General features: G+C 39.6%; 1 protein-coding gene across 1 annotated transcript in view; it reads right to left on the bottom strand.

Moving 5' to 3' along the window:
* The window catches only part of LOC138753503 (hemicentin-1-like), a 349,996-nt gene that overhangs the window by 154,455 nt on the left and 170,981 nt on the right, over positions 1-24,560 (bottom strand). Inside the window, exons 45-51 of the mRNA XM_069916635.1 lie at positions 23,655-23,936; positions 18,235-18,402; positions 10,059-10,172; positions 9,328-9,414; positions 5,061-5,252; positions 3,292-3,465; positions 909-1,022 (exon numbers count right to left, since the gene is read on the bottom strand). Coding sequence (XP_069772736.1) covers positions 909-1,022; positions 3,292-3,465; positions 5,061-5,252; positions 9,328-9,414; positions 10,059-10,172; positions 18,235-18,402; positions 23,655-23,936 — 1,131 coding nt within the window. The remainder of the gene's footprint in view (positions 1-908; positions 1,023-3,291; positions 3,466-5,060; positions 5,253-9,327; positions 9,415-10,058; positions 10,173-18,234; positions 18,403-23,654; positions 23,937-24,560) is intronic.

Below are 24,560 nucleotides of genomic sequence, written 5' to 3' on the forward strand. Positions count from 1 at the left end.
TGACAAGTTCGATGCGGGACAGGCAGACACGGTTGCAGGGGAAAATTGGTTGGTTGGGGTTGGGTGTTGGGTTTTTCCTCCTTTGCCTTTTGTCAGTGAGGTGGGCTCTGCGGTCTTCTTCAAAGGAGGTTGCTGCCCGCCAAACTGTGAGGCACCAAGATCCACGGTTTGAGGCGAGATCAGCCCACTGGCGGTGGTCAATGTGGCAGGCACCAAGAGATTTCTTTAGGCAGTCCTTGTACCTTTTCTTTGGTGCACCTCTGTCACGGTGGCCAGTGGAGAGCTCGCCATATAACACGATCTTGGGAAGGCGATGGTCCTCCATTCTGGAGACGTGACCCACCCAGCGCACCTGAATCTTCAGCAGCGTGGACTCGATGCTGTCGACCTCTGCCATCTCGAGTACTTCGACGTTAGGGATGAAAGCGCTCCAATGAATGTTGAGGATGGAGCGGAGACAACGCTGGTGGAAGCGTTCTAGGAGCCGTAGGTGATGCCGGTAGAGGACCCATGATTCGGAGCCGAACAGGAGTGTGGGTGTGACAACGGCTCTGTATACGCTTATCTTTGTGAGGTTTTTCAATTGGTTGTTTTTTCAGACTCTTTTTTGTAGTCTTGATTATAAGTAGGATGGAAATCAGTGACTTCATCATAAATGTCGGTGGACAATTTGAGTTGATTCATTTGACTGTTTGGATTTGTTCCAAAATATTTCATGAGATGACCTTTCACTTCCAACAGACCTGTCCGTCAAACAGACCACAACCCCTTTCCAAAATGTTCAGAATACACAAAAACATACAATGGAAAATAAAATAGATGCATGCTGTATTTATTTTTAATATCTCACTGATCTGTTCCAAACCATTTTTACCCACGTGCCAATAAAGGAGAAAAAGAAATCTTACTGAAAACTTTGAGCTGGTAGTACTTCACGGCCTCACCAACTACATTAGTCACAACACAGCTGTAGCGACCTGCATTTTCCTCCTGTACATTCAAAATCTGCAGCCCACGACCTCCTGGAAAGATAAGGGCGTAATATTGAAATCATAACACAGTTGTGAAACTCTCGTCACATCAAGTTGCCGGCTCCTTTCAAAGGGAAAAAATTTAAATGTGACCCGAAGGGCGACTTCTTTGCACAGAGTGCAATGGGGATATGGAATGATGGCAGAGGGAGCTGTAGAGGTGCCCAATGCCTTTACTGTAAGATGATAAGAATCAAAAGAGGGTCCATTCAGAGACACTGTGTCCAAGGATTCACCTCGAGTACTTACTCAGCCTCTGCAACTGCATAGACCCGTGTTCGAGCTCCAGTTCCAAAACTCTGATACAATTAGAAAGCCTTCAGTGGTCAAGGTGCTTTGGAGCCCTTCTTGCCCTCAGCACCTTCTCGAATCCTAGTGCGAGACCCTCGACCATAAGCTGCTGACTGCCTGCAGCTTGTGTGGGTCCTTCAGTCACTGAGAGCCTTTGCCGGTCTGCTGCTGTGGGCATCATCCTGCAGAGTCATTTCCTCTGCTTCTCCTTCTCAATGTGGGGTGTTTTCCCCATTTCTGGTGCCCTGCCCCCGTCCGCTACTTTCCCTGGTTTCTGCAACCCCTCATGGCCACTGCTGAGCATAGGCGCCATCATCTGGGCAGAGTCCGAGGTTGCAGAACTTTAATAAAAACACCGTTGACTCCTTTAACAGGCCATTCAAAGCCTTAACAGAGCCACCAACTTTAGGACTGGGCGGTTGGACCTTAGTAGCAGTCGTAGTGCTGTGTCTCTGCTCCCCCAGGTCCCCACCAGTGGCAGCGCTCCAAACTGATTCAGTTCTGATCAAAGGGTCAAAGGTTCCTTTTACTGTCACGTAATAATGCTTTAAAATATAATATGATTAAGACCACGTACTCCCAAAACCACACAAGGCTTTATTCCACTTATCAGAGGTTTGCTGATCTGATTTTCTTTATATCCAAGGTTTCCTATTAATTTTTTGATGAAGTATGGAATGGAAGTCAATACACCAACTGGAATCTATAGAAGTAGAGTGGGCTCAGTCCACTGGGAGTTACCTACCAAACTAACTTTAAACTTGGAGCGAATGGAAAGAATGGAATGTGAGAATTTGGATTTGTATCACCTTTTTCGTGGACTCAAGTGATCTCAAATCAAATTACAACTCACGTGTACTTTATTCTTGCTGATGTGTATTCATGATCTGCAACACAGGAGGTCCATTTGCCAATATGCCCACTGCAAGATCGTACAAATGGAGGATCAAACAACTAATTTCAATGATGCTGATTGGGGTTAACGTTCAAGATTTCTTCAATAAGTAGCATGGTTTTTTTTTATGACAACTTGAAAGATGGCACCAACCCCACATTCTACACAGGTACTTCAGTTTAGGTTGAACAGTTGAACCTCTGTTGAGCGGCTTGGACTTTATCAATCAAAGGAATGTAGCAAAATAATGAGCTTGAACCACAGATGGCATGCATGGGTTTGATCAGTCTGAGGCAGATATGACTTCTATCATCACTGAAAGGAATGATTCACATCAGTTAGGGGTCTCACGAGCTGTGAGGACACATCAGAACGTCTCTTAATATGAGCTGAACAAAGCTAATATTCGATAAGAGCCTAAAATTTTACCACAAGATTTCTGTGGGATGGCCTGGATCCTGGGAATGCTGAAGTGTTGAAGGAGGTATACGCACTGCTGAATGAGAACTATGTGGAAGATGGTGACAACACATTTAGATTTGATTACACACCTGAATTCTGCGTCCTTCTGGCTGGTTGTTCCAGTGGCATTGTGGAGTGCAGATTATCTCCAACTGGAAATGAGTGGGGTTCATCAGTGCCATTCCAGAAAGGGCGGCACGGTTGGTGTAGCAGCTACAGAGCCAACGTTCAGGACCAGGGTACGAATCCCGTGCTGTCTTTAAGGAGTTTGTACATTCTCCCAGTGTCTGCGTGGGTTTCCCGGGGCCTATAGTTTCCTCCTACCCTTCAAAACATACTGGGGGTTGTAGGTCAATTGGCTGTAATTGGGCAGCATGGGCTCATGGGCTGAAAGGGCTTGTTACCATGCTGGATGTATCCCTAAATTTAACCCCCAAGACTGAGAGTCCAGATGGTGAGATATTGTGAACATGTCCAGAATTCCTTGACATGCATGCCCAGCATGGAGCTTCGTTTGCATATAAATGGAACCATTGCATCTCCAAACACACACATAACAGCCAAAAAAATGAGCTTGCATTATTCTACATAAAATATCTTGGCAGGAAGTACCTGGTAGTACATGTACATTTCTTGATGGCTTGAAAGGAACCCCGTTCTTCAGCCAGGTGATGGTTGGACTTGGAAAGGCCACAGCCTCACACACAAGTGAGGTGGGATTATTCACAATTACAACAACATCCTCTGGGCTGCCATCGTCACCAACACTAGGAATTCTGGGCACAACTGGGAAACAACCGCACACAAAGAAAGAGTCTTAGAATCATTGAAATACATGGCACACCTGGAGATCTCTGAGGCTTCTTCTTCATCACAAAGTTTTCTTAACAGACACAACTTCGTTGTGTGACAGGAATATCAACTCCAGCAACAAGCATATGCCAAGTGCTTATACCATTTATTTTCGAGTGAGGATAGCTCGCTAAGTGCTGGTGACCATATTGTGCAACATCACATCTCCTCCACCTTCCCAGTCTATGAGCTGTTCCCCTATTCTCCGTACTGACCAATCAAAAGGGACAGCATGCACTTGAGGGGCTGAAGTGGACATTTCTGCACTCTATGAACTCATTTTCAGGAAAAGGATTGGGAACACTAAATGGGGAGAAATGGGAAGGGGAGAAACAGGTACAGGGATGGTGGGGTGGAGAATGGAAATGGAAGTGGGATGGGTGCCAAAACAAGGGGTACAATATGAACTGGACTAAAGAAGAATATGTGGATGGAGTCAAAGAAATAATTTGTGGCATCAGGGATGCTGAGGAAGAAAGAGAGAAGTAGGGACCAGGAGTTAAATGCTAAACTAAAGCATAAAAGATCTTTGGAGGTTTCCTCTTAAAAATGTATATGAATTAACTTGTGACAATTAAAATATGTGCAACAAGATTGAAATATTTGATTAGGCTGTTCACAAGGGAACAGACCAGATGCTTTTTATTAAGATACATCTAGTTTTACCATTTGCCTTTGGGATTCAGTGCATTGTTATGTGATTAACGACGTGTTCTGAATCTAGCTACCACTGGAAAGCAGCCACAACACAAAATAATCCAGGATTATATTGGCATCAAGACAGAGAAAGTGGAAAGAGAGGAGGGAGAGAGAGTGAGACGAAAGAGAGTGAACTGGGTGCAGAGAATGATGGAGAGTGAGAGGGAGTGAGTCACATACAAAGAGAAACATAAATAAGATAGACAGCTCCTTTTCTCCAGGGTGGGAATAGCAAAAACCAGAGGATATCCACACAAAGTGAAGGGAGGAAAGCTTAGGGGAGACATCAAGGGTATGTTTTTCACTCAAGAGAGTTGTGGGTACCTGGAATACCTGGTGGTGGAGGCTGAGACATTAGGGGCATTTAAGAGACTCTTAGGCAGGCACATGGATGAAAGAAAAATAGAGGGTTACGAGGTAGGATGGGTTTAGTATATTTTTGGTAGGATAATATATGTAGGTGCAATATCATGGGCCAAAGGGACTGCAGCCTTCTGTAATGTTCTATATCCTATGTTTTATAAATAGACCGAGAGTAGGACAGATACAGAGAGAATGAGAAGGGGAGAATAACAGAGAGGCAGTGAAGGTGGACCCTGGGGCAGATGGATGCAGACGTGGGTGTGTGAGAGAGTAAGTGAAGCAGAGGGACACCAGATGATGAGAAAGATTCACCTCACCTTTGCTTGACAGTAGCCCGGCTGTGATATCATTGTGTGATATGACTGAGATCAAGAAGACAAAAGAAATAAAGGTGGGGTAGTGGCTGGCAAGGGAAAGGATTGCAGATGACTGGCATGCAGCAGTCTACCATAGAAGAAAATGCTCACCAAACACACTGAGGTGATAATTTTTGGATTTTTTGCCAATGGAGTTAGTTGCCAGGCAGGTATATTGTCCCGTGTTCAACAAGCTAGCATCGAGGATTTTTATCGTGGATCCATCTGATGAAACCCGATAACCTGTACTACCATTCAGCATGTGGCCGTCCTTCAACCAAGTGATGCTTGGCTTTGGTTTGCCTGGAACACAAGAAAAACAGGCATCAATGGATCACACTATATTTGCTTGTCTGATCAGCATTTTACTCAAGAGAAATATTAAATCGTGAAGTGGAATGTGTTTACAACATGAATCTCACTCAGAACTCATTAAAAACATAAGGAAGAGATCATGCTGTCTAGAATATGTAAGAAGCAGTGTAATACTCAGGATGGAATTTATCACTTAGATATGGTGTAATTGGAATAGTCCAGCTGGTCCGGCTCGAGAGCAGCACAGACTGTGCTTCAGAGAGAAGCACTCCTGTTAATCTTGTACACCACACTGTACACACTCCTTAGTGGATTCCAACTTCCATGGCTACCGTCCTGCTGTCTTTATCAACCAGAATCTTGGAAAGTGAAGAACTACTGTTGTGGTTTACTTGTCTCTTTTCTTTTTCTTTTTTTAAAAGTTTGTAGGGGGTTGGGGGAGAGGTGTGGGGGGAGAGATTTATAGGATTTTTTTTCTTTCTTTTGTATTTCTTTTCTTACATTTTTAAAATACCACATGTACTTGGATTAAGTTTGAAATATTGTGATATGTTTGCCAAGTAGTTTTATATTAATTAAAATACTAAAAAAAAAACAGAACCTTTTGGAGGGTCTGTCGATCATCGGTATTGGGCAACTTAACCTTGTTGGACCGAAAACTGACACTTGCTTTACGTGTTGAATTATCAATTTCTGCGATTACAAAAATGCAGTTCTTTTCAGATCTGCTCTAACTTCTTGAACCTCAACCAGCACACGATATCCAAAAATGGTCCACTGTAAATATATTAAACTTATAAACTGAAAATTTAGGTTACTTTGAAAAGTCCATCACTTTTCAAAGTGAAGGAGCGCTCAATAGGTTTGTGGATGATACGAAGGTTGGAGGAGTTGTGGATGGAGCTGAAGGTTGTCATAGGTTACAAAAGAATATAGACAGGATGCAGCGTTGGGCAGGAAAGTGGCAGATGGAGTTCAATCCAGGTAAGTGTGAGGTGATGCATTTTGGAAGGTCAAACAAGTACAGGGTTAATATTTGGATACTTTACAGTGTGGAGGAACAGTGGGACCTTGAGGTCAAAATCCATACATCTCTCAAGGTTTCCATGCAAGTTGATAGGATAGTTAAGGCCTATGGGATGCTGGGCTTCATTAATAGGGGGATTGAGTTCAAGAGTTGAGAGGTCACGTGGTGAGACCACATTTTGAGTATTGTGTTCACTTCTGTTCACCTCATTATAGGACGTGGAAGCTATGGAGATTTCCCAAGGTGATGCCTGGATTAGAAAATAAGTCTTATGTCAAGGTTAGCAGAGCTGGGGCTTTTCTCTTTGGACTTGATAGAGATTGATAAGATTTTGAGAGGCATTGATGATATGGTGGACAGCCAGCATCTTTTTCCCAGTGCAGGACCTGCAAACACCAGGGGACATCGCTACAAATTGAAGAAAGGAAAGTATATGGGAAACATTAGGGGTAAGTATTTTTTACACAGAAAGTTGTTGGTACCTGGAATGCCTTGTCACGGATGGTGGTGAAGGCAGAAATACTAGAGACATTTATAGACTCTGAGACAGGCACATGATGAAAGAAAAATAGAGGGTTATGAGGAAAGTTTAGTTTTTTTTGGTAGGAATATATAGATTGGCAAAATAATGAGGGCCGATGAGCCTGTATTGCGCTGTAATGTTTTGTGTTCTATGTATAAAGAGCAAGAATCTGCAGAAGATTCTAATTAAAATTAGAAAATTAAACAACTAAATTTCACTGAGAAGGGGTGGGTTGGGTTGTGGAAGAGATATGAATCAGTGACCCCACCAGCCACCCCCCATCCCATTCCTGCCCTGCCCAAAGTGCGTCCACACCCAGAAAAACAAGTCAACTTCCAATGTGTAAATGCCTAGATCTTCCAATATTAATGCTAAGGTTCTGTAGCTTCTGTAACTTGGAAGAGGCTTGGGACACAAGAGTGATGATGGCAGGTTAACTAATCACCGAATTCTGGACAAAGTACTTCAGTTAAAGATGAGCAAGGGAGCACAAACTGTTGATAACATTTTCCAATCTCTCATATTTCCCAATTTCAAAACATGTCATCTTCACAGAAATGTAAGCAACGATATACCGAACTACTATCTTATCACTCCAATAAACCAAACTGTATTTTCAGCTAAGTAGCTTTAATTCATTGATATAAACATTAAACATTTTGCATAAATTTGCATTGAGATTTCCATAACTTGAGAAAATAAAGCATGCTATAATAATAACAATATAAAATGATAATGAGATGATTAAGATGATAAGAGATGAAACAAGATAATGAGAGAAGACAATTAAGATGAATTCAAAGAAAAGTAATTTGACGCTTACTCCTCCTCCATGATTCTTCGAAGAATGAAAGCAAGCTCCCCATACACCCAGATATTGTGACATACGATGTTGTAGTAACTATGGTAACACTAAAAATAACAATTTTCCTTGAAGGGATAGTCATAAAATGAACTACAGATAAAAAAACAAGGTTTTAACCTTTACACAAACTACTACGGACTGCCCAGCGTAGGGAGGGAAATTTGCCTGGTGAATACACCCTGCTAACCTGGTTCAAGTGCAGCACATTCACAGTGCTAGAGAGAAGCTTTGGTATCTGGCTTCCATTTTCTTTGATTTAACTGAAATGACTTAAAATTGCATTTTGGGCAGCATGGGTAGCATAACAGTTAGGCAATGCTGTTACAGTACCAGCGAACAGGACTGGGGTTCGAATCCTGCACTCTCTGGAAGAAGCTTGTACATTCTTCTCAGGTCTACATTGGTTTCCCCTGGGAGCTTCAGTTTCCTCTCATTATTCAAAACATACCGGGTTTTGAGGGTCAATTGGGTGGCACAGGCTGTTACCATGCTGTATGTCTAAATTTAATTTAATTTCATTAATTTTGATTGTGGCTTAGTGTTTTCAGTTTTATTCTTTATTGAGTCACATAGCACAGAATGGACTCTTCTGCCCAACTCGTCACATTTGCCTCATATCCCTCTAAACCAGTGGTTTTCAACCTTTTTCTTTCCACTCACATACCACTTTAAGTTTTCCCTATGCCATCGGTGCTCTGTGATTAATAAGGGATTGCTTAAGGTGGCATGAGAGTGGGAAAAAAAGTTTGAAAACTGCTGTTATAATCGTACCTAATTGTTTTGTTATGTGCACGGTTTCATAATTCCAAAGGAAATGGGCCAATGACAATTTTTTCTCAATCAAAATATTCCAGTAACAATTGGGTCTAGAGCAGTGATTCTCAACCTGCCCTTCCTACTCACATACCACCTTAAGCCATCCCTTACTAATCACAGAGCACCAATGGCATAGGGATTACTTAAAGTGGTATGTGAGTGGAAAGAAAAAGGTTTAAAAACACTGTTCTAAACCCATATAGCTGTCCAAATATCTTTTGATTGTCAAAACTCTACCAGCTTCTCTCACTTCCTCTGAAAGCTTGTCCCAGATATGGACGACCTTCTCAAATGTTGTCCTGAGGAACCCTCTGCAATCTCCTCCTCCTCACCCGAAATACTTGCCCTTTAGTTCCAGAATCATCTCCTTGTGAGCATTGAATTTATTAAACAATTGTTTAACTTGATTGCTTAATTCATTAACATTTGTCCAACTTATTTAATAATTAATATTTTTCATTTTAATCAAATGTGAGTGTTTTCAAATATCAGAAGATGCTCATAACCTTTCTCTTTTTATGATTAGCTTAGATGTGACATGGCCCACTCTCAACCTCTGGAGCTGGGACCTGCCAGCTACAACTGAAAAGGTCCGCCCTTGATCAGCTGGCAGCTGGCTTCCCAGTCAAAGAGTGTGCTGGGTGCCTACTGCTACCCACCAAGATAGATGGGGAGAGCAGACAATGGGGCCAGTTGTGGGCCAGCATTCAATGTCTCTACTCAACTCAATGAATAACTTGATTGCAGAGCTAGTTCTCAGTCTTAGAAGAGAAAGGGGCCAAGCACTCCAAGGTGCTGAATTACAGTCTGAAAGTCTCTTGGTCAAGCTCACCTGTGGCCAAGCAGGTCAGATTCATGCTCTCCCCTTCTTTGATGTGGATCTTTTTCACCAGGTTTTCACTTAAAATGCTGGGTGCACCTTCACAAAAGGCAGATTTTAATCAGTCACACTGGCATTTCAAGGTTTCCCATGAATCCATCCCATAACCTTTATCTGCCATTCTCTCTAAAACAATTCAACCAAACTCCTCTGACTTGGTCCCCCACCATAACAGAGCAGTCCCAACTGCCATTCGGTAATCTTTTCAAACTCTTCCAGTGCTTCATCTAGGTCAGGGGTCTCCAAAGTGGTTGATATTGACCCCTTGGGGTTGATCAATCATCCTACTTGATCATTTATTATATTAAGTACTCCAAATAGCTCACGTGTATTCACATACCTTGCTCCTTTGGTACATCGACATGGTCATTAGACTGACGAGACTCTGGCTGAAAGACAGGTCTTCCACATGTGGGGCCCAGTGAAAACTGAAAAGCTTTCTGCAGATAAATAGCCTCTGACTAAACAAGGATAAACCCCTCACCACCTCAATCTGTATCACCATTCCCTCTCCACTGATGTTGGCTGCTTATTTGCAGCACCCTTTGCTTTTAGATTCCCAGCAGCTTCAAAAATTTTACTTTGGTTCGCAGAAACGTGATTGATGTCAGAGTTCACGGATAACACCAGGAAATATCTAGTTTAGAGAGATAAATTGCTGAATAAAATCCTGTTTTCCTTACTCAGTATGTCGAGATGAAAATCCTTCTTGGCTTCCCCTGCACTGTTGTTGGCCACGCAAACATAATGGCCAGCATCACCCACAAGTACATGGGTCAGCCTAAGGCTCTGACCACCTTGAAAAGATGGAAGAGGATGTCAGAAATAATTCAAGCTGTAAACAAAACCAATAGCTTACAAGTCTTTGTGCAAACCTGAATGAATCATGACATTTCCAGAAGAGGCCAGAGGGTAAAAGTACATTGTGGAAACCTGACTGAGGTAACAGGATGGAGATTGAAAACTTGGCTGAATGGTGCAAAAACAACTTGCACTCAATGCAACCAAAACTAAAGAGCTAGTGTTGGGTTCAGGAAGGGAAAGCCAGGGGTATACAATCCAGTGATCATTAGGTAATCAGAGGTGGAGAGGGTGAGCAAATTTAAGTTCTTTGGAGTCACCATTTTGGATGATCTTTCCTGGACTCAACACACCAATGGCATCATGAAGAAAGCACATCAGCACCTCTACTTCCTCAGGAGTTTGCAGAGGTTTGGTATGACACCAGAAACCCTGGCAAATTTCTACAGAGGTGTAATAGAAAGTGTGCTGACCATCTCCATCACCGTCTGGTATGGAATCACCAATACCCCTGAGCATAAAGCCCAGGACATCACAGGCAAAACCCTCCCCACTATTGAGCACATCTACAGGGAATGCTGCCATTGAAGAGCAGCAGCAACCATCAAAGATCCAGACCACCCAGCACATGCTCTGTTCTCGCTGCTGCCATCAGGAAAGAGGTGTCTGTGCCACAAGACTCGCACCACCAGGTTCAGGAACAGCAGCTCCACCATCAGACTCCTCAACAACAAACTTAATCAGAGACTCATTTAAGAACTCTTACTTGCGCACTTATTGATTTTCTTTTTGTTCTCTCTGTATTGCACAGTTTGTTTACAGTTCTTTGTTTACATGTTTACTCTATGTAAGCTTATTCTTTTGCACAATCACAGGAAAAAGAAATCTCAGGGTTGTATGTGATTTCTGACAATAGATCTGAAATCTGAATCTGAATTTTTTTCCACAGAAGGATGGAGATCCTCCTGCTTGAGGATAACACACAACTTGACAATGAAAAGTTTATACAGCAAAAGGATTAGGAGTCATGCAGTTCAGGAGCGGGAAGATCTGCTATAATATTTCTCTCCAATATCCAGATTTGAGTACATAGCATGGAAACAGACCCTTTGGCCCATCACATCCATGCTGACCAAGATGCCCATCTGAGCTAGCCCCATTTGCTTCTCTTGTTCTTAAAGCATCTCAATCTCTGCCACCTATTCAAATGCCTTTTAAATGTTATAATCGTACCCACCTCCAGCGCTTCCTCTGGCAGCTCGTTCCATATATGCATCACCCTGTGTATGAAAAAATTACTCCTCCTGTCTTGTTTGAACCTTTTCCCCCTCTCTCTTAAAATTATGCCCTCTTGTTTTTCATTCCCTGACCATGGAGAAAAGTCTATGACTTTTCATTGTGTCTATGCACTTCATGGTTTTATATTCCTTGAGCATGCCTCACCACAGCTTATTTAGCACCACAGTGCCTCGGGATTGAGGCTTCACTGGATTTCCATAATATTGTAGTCAGCTATTTTGGTGGTTCTTAGTGGAGGGCAGATAAGGTAGCTCTCTCCTGCCCATAGGCAGGGCCATGCCTCAGCTTCCCACACCCTCCAAGGATGACCAATAAGACCTCCCGATCTGAGCTCAACATTAACTAAAAAGTGCAACGTCGCATTTTGACAGGTGATCAGGTGGTAAACTGACGTTAAAGAACTGTGGTTCCAAGGGGCCTCTGTGAAGGCGCAAGCCAGTTACCACAGAGTAACAATGACAGGTTGTGCTGAGCTCTTAGAAAGAGGAGGAGCTCATTTTTCAGTTTCTACTTCTTATCACTCTCTAGAAACACTCAAAAGGGAGGTTCGTATTGGTCAATGGATGACAGAGTCAAGCAGCCTGGGTAATATTTCTGATGGAAGGTCTTTGAACTGAAAAGTGAACTGTTTTTCTCTCTGGCAATGTTTGTGTTCATTTCAGATTTTCAGCATCCCTGAGAGGTTGCTGTCATAACCAGGTAATTGGCATGGTCTGGGCTCACACAAGATGAATGGCCATGCAAGGGTGGTTCAGAAGGGCAGAGATATTGGCTCAGCTGCATTCCACATTTTCAGAAGTGTAAGCAGGATGAGAAATCATAATTGGATTCAGAATTAAACGTATTGTCATGAAAACATGCCACAAGATTTGTTGCTTAGTGGCACCATCACAGTGCAAACATTTCTTTAAACTACATTTCAAAATAAATAAAAAGGTGCAAGAGAAAGAAAAAGACAGTGATGCAGTGTCTGTGGTTCATTGTTCATTCAGGAATCTGATGGCAGAGGGGAAGAAGCAGTCCTTGTGCCACTGAATGCTCATCTTCCAGCTCCTTTTTACCGACGGTAGCAGAGTAAAGAGGGGATGGTCTGGGTGGTGGAAGTCCTTGAGGATAGAGGTGCTTTCTTAAGACACAGTCTCTTCAATGGAGTGAAGTCTGGTGCATGGGATGTCACAGGCCGAGTTAACAACCCTCTGAAGTTTTTTTCTATCCTGAGCGTTGGCACTTCCATACCAGACATGATGCAACCAGACAGAATTCCCTCTCCGGTCCACCTTAGAAATTTACAGGAGTCTTCGGTGACAAACCGAATCTCCTCAAACACCTCACAAAGTATAGCCGCTGGCGAGCCTTCTTAACAATTGCATCAACATGGATCCTCAGAGTTGTTGACACCCAGGAATTTGAAGTTCTTGACCCTCTTCACTGCTGACCCCTGATGAGAACTGGTTCATGTTCTCCTGACTTCCTCCTAAAGTCCACAATTATATCCTTGGTTTTGGTAACTTTTTAAAAATACTTTATTTAAAATTTTAAGCCACATTATATTCAAATATAATAATTCATATATAAAAAGTATGTGGCATATACCAAATCTTTCCTCCCCCCACTTCCTCCCATCCACCCCAAAACCCTTCCCTCCAATTTCTTCCTCTCCCTACTACCCCCAACCCCAAAGATAGAAGAAAGAAAGGAAGGAGATACACCCATCAATAATATAATTAAATGCCATGGAATAGGATAATGCCACCACAACATGTTCAAAACTTTAAACCCATATAATCCAAATAAGAGCTCCACATTTTCCAATAAAAATACAATTATCATGTAAATTATACATAATCTTTTCTAGTGGAATGCATGATTTCAATTCCATTTGCCATCATTGCAAACTTAAACCAATCTCATTTTTTCATGTTATCGCTATACATTTTCTCGCTACAGCCAAGGCTAATCTCAAAAACATAATTTGATACCTACTTTATCTCAATTTGAAACCCAACATTTTAACATTACCTAATAAAAATAATGTTGGTTCCATCAACAACTTAATCTTTAAAAATTTCTCTAAAACCTCCTGAAGTTGTGTCCAAAAAGGTTTAATAGTATCACATGACCAAATAAAATGTCATAAAGAACCTACTTCTTTATGACACCTAAACCAGAAATTGGAAGAAATTAAATTATATCTCTTTAATTTTTCAGGAGTTAAATATAACTGATGTTAAAATTATGATGAACTAATCGATATCTCACATTGACAATCTTAGTCATACTATCTTTACATAAATTTCTCCAATCTTCCTGATCAATTGCTCTTCCCAAATCTTTTCCCCACTTTAATCTAGATTTATGCAAATGATCTTTGGCATTTTATTCTGTAAAACAAATACACTTCTGAGACAAATTTTTTCTTCCCACCTTCCATAAGTAGATTTCAAATTTTGACTGCCTTAGCAAATTTAAAGTATGTCCAAAATTATCCAATAATAAATCTCTAACTTGACAATAACAAAAAAGGCTACTTTGTGGTATTTCATATTTTTCTTTCATTTATTGAAAATAAATAAAATGACCAGCTTCATAGAAATCTTGTACAGTTTTAATTCATTTCTGATCCCATATTTTCAAAAGTTGATCATTAAGAGTAAAAGGAAAAGGTTTATTCTGATACAAAGATGTCTTACCTGAAATTGTTCCCTTTGTATCTATTTCCTCACTTATCACACTCCATAATACAATTAAATGTCTCAAATTACGTGAATTATAAAAAAATAGTAATTTAAAATTCCATTTATAAATAAATTGCTCCATCTTCTTCTCATCAATTTTAGTTAACTCAATACTTGCCCATACTAATGAATTTTTCAAATCAAACATTCTATTAATAAATTTCATTTGTGCCATTTTTAATTTTATGAAATAAAAATAAATAATTCAAATCATATAAATTGTCTAAATTCTTATCCAATTTAGTACCTAAATATTTAATTTGGTCTGTCTATTTAAATTGGGCTATCTTCTTACAGTCAGTACAATCTGCATCAGTCAATGACAAAAACTCGCTTTTCTCCCAATTAATTTTATAACCTGATATTGAACCGTATTATTTCAATCTTTCATATAGCGACTTTAAAGAATTTTGGGGTTCTGTTAAATAAATCAAAACATCATCAGCAAATAAGTTGATCTTGTATTTCTCAGATTTCACTTTAATACCTTTGATATTATTATTTTGTCTTATCATTTGAGCCAAAAGTTCAATAGCTAATGCGAACAGTGCCGGAGACAAAGGGCAACCTTGTCTAGTATATCTTTCTAATAAAAAAAGATGATGACATTTGGCCATTCATCACCACTCTGGCAGAAGGGTTTCTACATAAAGATTCAATCCAACTAATAAGCCTTGGTCCAAACCTAAATTTTTTCAGTACTTAAATTTAAAAAATCCACTCTACCCTATTGAATGCCTTTTTGGCATCTAATGATAAGACCATTGATAAGTTGGAGTCCTCCCAAGAAATATGGATCAAACTAATTAATTTTTCAATATTATCTGCAGAATAATGATTTTTAATAAATCCAGCTTGATCTAAATGAATTAAACCTAGTAAGTAATTCGATAATCTATTCGCTAGAACCTTGGTTACAATTTTATAATCAACATTTAATAAAGTGATAAGGATCCTTTGGATCTTATAGACCTATCTTTCTTGAGAATAACAGTTATAATTGCCTGAGAAAAAGAATCCGGTAGAGATTGAACCTCCATTGCTCCATACATCCATTAATAGCGGCATTAATAAAATTTTTTTATAAAATTCAGATGCAAATTCATCTTCACCAGGGGATTTCCAATTAGGCATTGATTTATGTGCTTCTACAACTTCTCGATAAGTAAAGGGAGCATCTAAGTCATACATTTTTGAATACTCAAAAAAGGTAACTGATGGTTAGCTAAAAATTTATCAATTTTCCCCTCAACTTTTTCTGATTCAGATGTATATAATTTCATATAAAATTCCTTAAAAACATCATTTATATCTTGGGGTTTTTACATAATTTTTGAATCTTTCCTAATGGTGTTAATTGTTCTAGAAGTTTGCTCTGTCTTTAACTGTGATGCCAATATTTTATGAGCTCTCTCCCTAATTCATAATATTTTTTCTAGTTCTTTGTAATAATTTCTCTGTTTTAAAAGTCTGTAATGAATTATATTTCAATTTTTTAGTCTCTAAATTTCTATCTCCTTTTCCAATTTATCCATCTCGCTAGAATACGGTTTCTTAATTTTAGTTAAAAATCTAATAATTTGTCATCTTAAATATGGTTTTAAAGAATCCCACAAAACAAATTTACTATTACCTGAATCTGTATTTGCTTGTAAATATTGCCGTATCTGATCTCTTATAAAATTTAAAAGACTCTACATTTCTTAATAATAAAGAATTAAATCTCCATCTATGTGTAGTTTCTATTTTTTTTCTGAAGCTGTACATGTTAATAATAAAAGAGAATGAACTGACAAAATTCTACTTTTATATTCAGTGGTTACTACACATCTGTGCAAATGAGCCGATAATTAAAAAAAATCTATTCTAGAATAAGAATCATATCGGGATGAATAAAATGAAAAATATTTTTCCTTAGGATTCAACCTTCTCCAAATATCAACTAAATTAATTTCCTTCATTAATACTAAAATTTGTTTTTCCATTTTGTATCTAGTCATTATTTTTGGAAAGTTATCTAATAATGGATCCAGACAACAATTAAAATCCCCTCCAATCATTACCTTTTTGTATGCCTGTGCCAAATTAAAAAAGGAATCTTGAATAAATTTCTCATCATCAATATTTGGCACATAAATATTCATGTGTCCAAAATTCTGAATGAATTTGACAATTAATTACTAAAAATCTACCCACTGAGTTACAAACAACTGATTCTAATTTGAAAGGCAATTTCTTGTTAATCAAAACAGCAACATTTCTCACTTTTGAATTGAAAGAAGAAGCTATAACTTGACCAACCCAATCCCTTTTCAATTTCTGATATTCTTTTTCAGTCAAATGAGTTTCTTGTAAGAAAGCAATATCTACTTTCAACCTTTTAATATAAGCCAAAACTCTTTTTCTCTTAATTGGATTATTGAGCCCACTAACATTAAATGTTACAAAATTTAATTCACTTGCATCATATTTAATATTGTAAATGTCAAACTTCCACCACCTGCTGGGATGGGACCCCATCTGAGGTTAAACTGCAAAATAAGATACATCTCCTTGATAGAAAAGAAAGAAACCCTTAAAAAGAGGAAAAATATACCCCCCAAGAAAAAAAACTGACAACCCCCCCTCCCTCTATTGTATGGGAAGTGACCAATGTCACCAAGAGGCCAACGACTTTGGAAGGAGAAGCAAACAAAACCTCCTCCCCCGAACTGAACAATTAAGTAAAAACAACAATACTTAAAAAAACATTTCAAGTATAATATGGTGCTTGCAAGTCTCTGTTAATTTGGTCATCATCAATGTCAATTTCAGTTAGTTCATGGCATTCCACCTTCTGTAAACTATCTTTCCTCTCTTCTTGAGATAGCTTCAATTGTTGAGAAAGTTGATCTTGATTCTTTTTCTGCTTATTTTCAGTCAGTGAATTTTTTTTCATAACTTTATTTATTCGTTCAACAAAGTTATTACATACAATAAGAAAAATACATATTATGTATGATAAAAAAATTCTTTATATATAAAAAAAAAGAAAAGAAAAAAAAAAGAAAAAATAACCCCCCCCTCCCCCTCTCAGCCTACTCTCTTTAGGAGAGCCAAAGAAAAAGAAAAGAAAACTGAAATATATTTACTAAAATCTAATCAAGGTAAATCTAAATGTAAATATTCTAAATATAAAGACCACTTATTAAAAAAAAGAATAATTATTATGTAAAACATACATAATTTTTCCATTACTAAACAAGTTTTCATCTCATTATGCCATCTATTAATATCAATCACATTAGCATTTTTCCATGTACTTGCTATACATTTTTTTGCAACAGATAAAGCTAAATACACAAAAGCAATCTGAAATTTATCTAATCCTAAATCTTTCAAAGGATTCAACTCACCCAACAAAAATATTGTCGGATCCAGAGGTATTTTGATCTCATACAAATGTTCCAAAAACAATTGAATTGCTTTTCAAAAATCCCCAGGTTGTCCAGAAAATAGAACTCATAGATGTTGAGTGGTAAGAGGTTGATCATCATCATTCTTGATTTGTGGCAAAAAAAACTACTTATCCCCACATACATGTGTGTGCATGATGTGTATATGCATACACATGTATGTGGTTGAACATGGGTATGTCTTCACATATGTGTACAGGTGAGCCTGGAAGTATATGTAAACAGACACCTTTTTCTCTGTGTGTGCACGTGTGCGCGTGTGTGCGCGTGTGTGCGCGTGTGTGTTCATGTGTCTCTATGTCTGTAAGCATTTGCTATAATTTACACTGCTTGGCAGGTCAGTGACAATGTGCATGACCCAGGGGTCATAATGGAACCAGAAAGTTTAGTAACTCAGATCACATTCAAAGCATTGGAGTTGATCTTGTGTGAATTTTACATGCACTCTCAAGGACTGGGTAATGAACACCATCTCCCTTAGTCAGATGGGAAATCTATGTAAAATTCACACTACGGTAAGGACATACATCCTTTACAGACATCTGAAGATAGGTTCATTCACTTCTTACCAGAAAGCACTTGCATCTTACTGTTGGGAACAACAGGTGATCCATTTTTGAACCAGTTCAAGGCAGGTGGAGGGATCCCAGTGGCCTCACAGATTAGAGAGAGAGAATTGCCAAGAAGAGTGCTGATATTTTCCGGAGATTCCATCTCCCCGATGATAGCTGGAGGGACTGACCACAAACACACACACAGTTCAGCTGTCAGTTAGTCTGTGTTACACCTGGCAGCAAAGTACTATCATTTACTGTTGCCTCTTGCTATGCTGTTCTGGATTTCTCCCAAACTTCCAGTTGTGGAGATCAAAGGAGAAAAAAAGCAAGATAGAAGGATGATCTTCAAACACAGAAACAAAATGCTCACTGAAATCACTCCAGGATTTAATGAATCACATAGGAAACTGAAAATCATATAAGCTTTAAACCTGGTCTGCTTCCACCTCATGATAAATGACAGACAGCTACATTATTAGACAAGCACCAATGGTGTTCATAATACATTCTTTTCCATCCTTATTTTGTCGTTTGTCTGTATGTGTTTTATGTCTGTATGTTGTTTGTGTGTTTTTGGACCAAGGACTGAAGAACGCTGTTTCATCACGTCGTACAGTACTTAACAATCAGATGATAATAAACTTGAACTTATCCACCTAAAATAAACAGATAAATGCCATCTTGCTCAGAGCATTTATATCCAACAACTTGTTAGCCAATGAATGGAATACTATGGAATGATTTATTCGATTACAGGACACTGTTCATCAATCTCACAGGCTGCGGCAAGAAGCTATTTCCTGCCTGGCAGTCCTGACTTTGATGCTCCTCTACCTCTTTCTTCTTAAAGAGGAGAGGAAATACATTTCTGCAACTTTTCCTGGTAAAAGAGGAATAATTTCTCCAGAAAAATGTGATGATCAAACAGTAATTCTCCACAATTTATGTGCATAAACATTTATATAGATAGTGATAGCATTCATATATAGTTATGTGCTTCCATCATGGATGTAAAAGCCAACTTTGAGAAATGTGAGAGCTACACCCATCCTCAGCTCTGCCATTTCATCAGAGGTAATGGGGATCAGTGCTGTTAATGTCCATTTCCAATAAAGATTCATCCCTGTGACAAACGTTTTCCTTATTCTCTTTTAATTTTATTATTTTTAAAAATTATTTAAAGTTACAGCATAGTTAACAGGCCCTTCTGGCCCACAAACTATGCCACCTAAATACACCAATTAACCCACCAACCTTGTACATTTTTGGAGGGTAGGAGGAAACTGGAGCATCCAGAAGAAACTTACTTGGTCATGTACAAAGAGCGTCAAATTTGAACCCGTGTCGCTCACGCTGTAATAGCATTGCACTAACTACGACACTTAACTCTGCTGAGATTTATCAAGATCCTTTGGAAATATCCACCAGACCTAAACCTTAGTTTGTTGACAGAGGAGGAATGAACTGCTGAATGTTGGGTTTAAGCAGGAAAGAGTGTGTGATACAGACAAGCAGAGAGGAAAACACCTATGTTATCCAAACTATGAATTAACCAACAGCAATATCTCCATTATGCAGTTGCATCATCTCATGAGAAACTGAACACACCCAGGAAGGACACTCAGGTTAATTGATTTGATTCATAGTAGAATGTGGCGATTCAATGATTATGTCTATTTTTGTAAGATAGTCGCGTTATGTTTATATGCAGAATTTTCAGCATTAGTTTTTTTTGCCAAGGAATATTTTCTGAGCATAGATTATTTCAGATAATTCAGTCTTGCCTTCCTGAAGTTTGGAATCTTGCAACTCATGCCTGCATGCTTTGTTCCTTAGTAAAATGATATAACAATGACTCAAGACGAATGGAGTGCTTTCTTATTTAATACAAGTCAATAGTAAAAGACCAGAGATGTTGTAACTGATTTAAAGCAGAAAATTATGGAATTATTAACCTTCTTTCTCTCTTCACAAATGTTGCCCAACCTGCTGAGCACTTCCAGCAAATATTTTGTATTTTATTCAGAAACTAATATTTTAATCATGATTTAAAATTATATTTATATAAATAAAAATAAAAGAGCATAAGCTACTGCAAATCTTAAATCATTACATAAAATGCTGGAAACACTCAATGGGCTGGTCAGCATTTGTGGAAAGAGAAAAGTCAGACCTTTTCCTCAAAGGATCTGTGATGTAAAGCAGATGCTGAATGTTTCTAGGTTTATACACCATACATATTCATACAAATAATGAGATGCTGGATGGAAAGAAATGGTCTCAATGTTTTGGGTGAGAAACCTCAGTCCTGATGAAGAGTCCTGACTTGAAACATTGACTGATCGTTTCTCTCCATGAATGATGCCTAACCTGCTGAGTCCCTCCAGCTCCTCATTATTTGCACAATTCCAGCAACTACATTTCTTGCATTTCACACTCATGTACATTCTCATGTAGACAAACACCATTTCACACATATAGAAGCAGCAAACTAGCAACACATTGATCCTTGCGCCCCAAAAATACTTTAAACAGACTTCCTCATACATGCTTATGTACACACTAAATACATAAACGCACACATACATAAGATACATTCATTAATCTCATACTTTCTTCCTTGCCTCCCTCACCCAGTGCTGCCATGGAGCTGACCAGTAGGTTGTTGAATAATGATTCTTTATTGAATTTCCAAACACTGGGGCCAATTATATTGTCTCTATTTCTCTTCCAGGAGTGTGACTACACAAAAGAGTCTGGAAAAACAACCAACTGAAGAACCTCACAAAGATTAGCGTATGCAGAGCCGTTGTCACACCCACACTCCTGTTCGGCTCCGAATCATGGGTCCTCTACCGGCATCACCTACAGCTGCTAGAACACTTCCACCAGCGTTGTCTCCGCTCCATCCTCAACATTCATTGGAGCGACTTCATCCCTAACATCGAAGTACTCGAGATGGCAGAGGCCGACAGCATCGAATCCACGCTGCTGAAGATCCAACTGCGCTGGGTAGGTCACGTCTCCAGAATGGAGGACCATCGCCTTCCTAAGATCGTGTTATATGGCGTGCTCTCCACTGGCCACCGAGACAGAGGTGCACCAAAGAAGAGGTACAAGGACTGCCTAAAGAAATCTCTTGGTGCCTGCCACATTGACCACCACCAGTGGGCTGATATCGCCTCAAACCGTGCATCTTGGCGCCTCACAGTTCGGTGGGCAGCAACCTCCTTTGAAGAAGACCACAGAGCCCACCTCACTGACAAAAGACAAAGGAGGAAAAACCCAACACCCAACCCCAACCAACCAATTTTCCCTTGCAACCGCTGCAACCGTGTCTGCCTGTCCCACGTCGGACTTGTCAGCCACAAACGAGCCTGCAGCTGACGTGGACATTACCCCTCTATAAATCTTCATCCGCGAAGCCAAGCCAAAGAAAGAATTTCTCTTCCAGCTGTGACCAGTCAACTCAGCCTTAGCCAAAGTCTGATGCTGGCCACTCTTGATCTGTGTGCATCAATTCCCAATTGAGTAATCAGCAAAGCATATTTCTTAAATTAAAACAAAATCAGTCTTTGCATAGAAACATAAATATTTACTCAACTAGACAACCATGGTTTCAAATTTACCTGTTGTAATACTGCAGAAATCTGTGGTGAATTGATGTAATTTGGCTAAAATAACTAAATGTTAAAGGAAATTATAGTTTGACTCATGTGCTGTCCCTATTATCTTGTCTTCCACTGCACTACTGAATATCATAAACAGGACAGAATTTTATTCTGTTAAAAAGTATCTGAAAGTACACTGGAGGCTTCACACTCACCCTTTTAGTCATACCAACTTTAATATACTAATATATACACACACACATGCAGAAAGGAAATAAACTAAATAAAGGCAGATAACAATTAAAAGACTTAAATGAATTTTTCAATGTGTTTACTAATCAGAAATAGCTAAATTAAAAAAATTATTATTTGCAGGCAATATAGCGCTCATTTCAGAAATTACAGTGGATCATTTAGGAAGTCATTTATTCATAGAGAGATAGGGACAAAGCACATACAGGTGGGTGCGAATCTCAAACTGAGTGGAGAAAAGCATGATTCTAGTTACAACATCCCAATATTACCATAGTCTTTTCTATGAGGGGAAAACAAAACAAGCAACAAACAATCTGTTCTGCAGCACACATAGTGCACCAATGTTGGAAAAAAATGAACAGAACTCAATCCAAATCTCTCCAGCGCATTTTGAGGATACTCTTAATTTTTTTTCATTCTATACATATAGACCTTTAATCTGGGATCGTCGGGACTGGACACCTGCCGTTGTTCAGAATAATTTTGATTTCCGACCCTTTAAGCCCGCTCACCCGAGTTGGGCTGCCATCTCTCCCCCTCGCCCGACCGAGTCTCACTGCCATCTCTCTCTCCCCGGAGCTCCAGGGGAATGACCCCTTTCTCGGTTCCCCTGCACTGGCACAGCGGTTTCTGCTGCGTGAGGGAATTAAGGGTAGCGATGACGGCCATTGAGCAGCCGCTGGGCCAACGGAAAGTGCTGCAATGCTGGATAGGCCCCAGTATAGGCAATTTGAAGGCACTTATTAAGTAGCAGAACGCGACAGGATAAATAGGTGTTGAGCTAGGGTCGGGTTGGGTCATGTTTGATGCCAAACTCATCTTTGATGAGCAGATGTCATCTACTGAAAAAAGTGCTGGTTTTTGAAGGTTGCTGGTTTTTGAAATTCCAGTTAAAAGGTTAGGCACCTGCATATCAAACATGTAATTGGTCAGAAAAATCTGATAAGAAAAATAATTAACCCTTTGTATGCCACCCTCTGCTGCACTTTTCAAACTTTCCATATGCTACTGTTTGCACTGCCAATGTTAAATCGCACCAGCATTTAACTTAGGCTTAAGCATTGGATGCAAATGACAAGCTGTGGTCTGATGGAGTGGGTGAAGTTCTCATAGCCATGACCTGAAGTGTCCTTAATGGACCTCCATAATACATTTTGAGTAGCATAAACAGCAATAGAATCTGGTGAAAGAATCAAGGCTGAGGTGTTATTTCCATGACTGTCTTCTGTTGTCATAGTCCAAGTATGCTTACATGACACCAAATGATTATTTCCATGGTTCAGGTACTTAATGTGTATTGCCCAATACCCAAGTTTTAATGTGCATACCAAGTACTGACATTCAGATAAGCAAGTGGTACTTTTAAGGCTTAAAAAGCAAGCAAGACAATAATGAGTATTCAAATGAACAACATTACTTTCAATCTTCAATCTATGGATTACCTTATCTCAACACCTAAATATATTCTCACCACCTTTTAGCTCCTTCTATTCATTTTCTTTCCTCTCACAACATTCATCCTCTAAATGTGAAATCTGCTTAAAGCTAACAGTAATGAACGCTTACCAATGACACTCAGATCAAACGTCCTGTCTGACTGGCCAGCTGCATTTACAGCCAGGCACATGTAGCGTCCCGTATGATGCTCCTGTGCCCTCTGAACATTCAGGATCTGGCTCTCTTTCTCCACTTGGATGCCCTGCTTGCTCAGCACAGACCTTCCATCTTTCACCCATGTCAACGTTGGCCGAGGAACTCCATCTGCATCACATTTCAAAGACACTGCAGTTCCTCTGGTCACGAAGATTTCTGTTGGCCGATCACCCCTGTTCTTGATCGTTGGTGTTGCTGAAACAAAGGGAGAATTTGGCAAAGGTTGATCCGGATATCATGTTGCAGGCAGAAAGTGGGTGAGATACTATGCATTACATGAAGAGTCCTGGTGCGGTGAGGGTCCAGTGGTGATGCCCTGAGCATATTGCAACAAGTGTGCTCTCATTGTACACACAAGTACCTATCATTAATTGGCATAAAGTCAGCTAGACTCTAAGCTGCAGTGAGGGGCAAGTGGTGGAGGAACTCTGCACAATCAAAGCATGCAGGGAAGTGGTGAGAGTATGGGAGTGTGTTAGGGAGCACATGGGGGAGAGATGTTTAGGATGATTAAGGGATGCTGATAAAGATGAAGAGGTATTTAGAACAATTTGGCATATTTTACAAATTGGCATTCGAGGTCAGGTAGACAAACAATTACGAGTTGGGGGTCAAGTGGACACAAGAATTATGAAGACCAGCAGAAAGGTGGTGGGAGCAGGGATTGGGAGGAGGGTGTGGGTTGCATTTTGGCAGTGGGAGCAAACATTTGATAATCATATAAAGGATAGATCACTTGGACACTCCAGGATTTCCCAGTACCAGCAATCTGGGTCCTAAGGAAAACCAAGTTTAACTCTCCAATTAACCTCTGCTTTG

This window comes from Narcine bancroftii, chromosome 1, assembly GCF_036971445.1.
Source record: "Narcine bancroftii isolate sNarBan1 chromosome 1, sNarBan1.hap1, whole genome shotgun sequence".
Lineage (NCBI taxonomy): Eukaryota > Metazoa > Chordata > Chondrichthyes > Torpediniformes > Narcinidae > Narcine > Narcine bancroftii.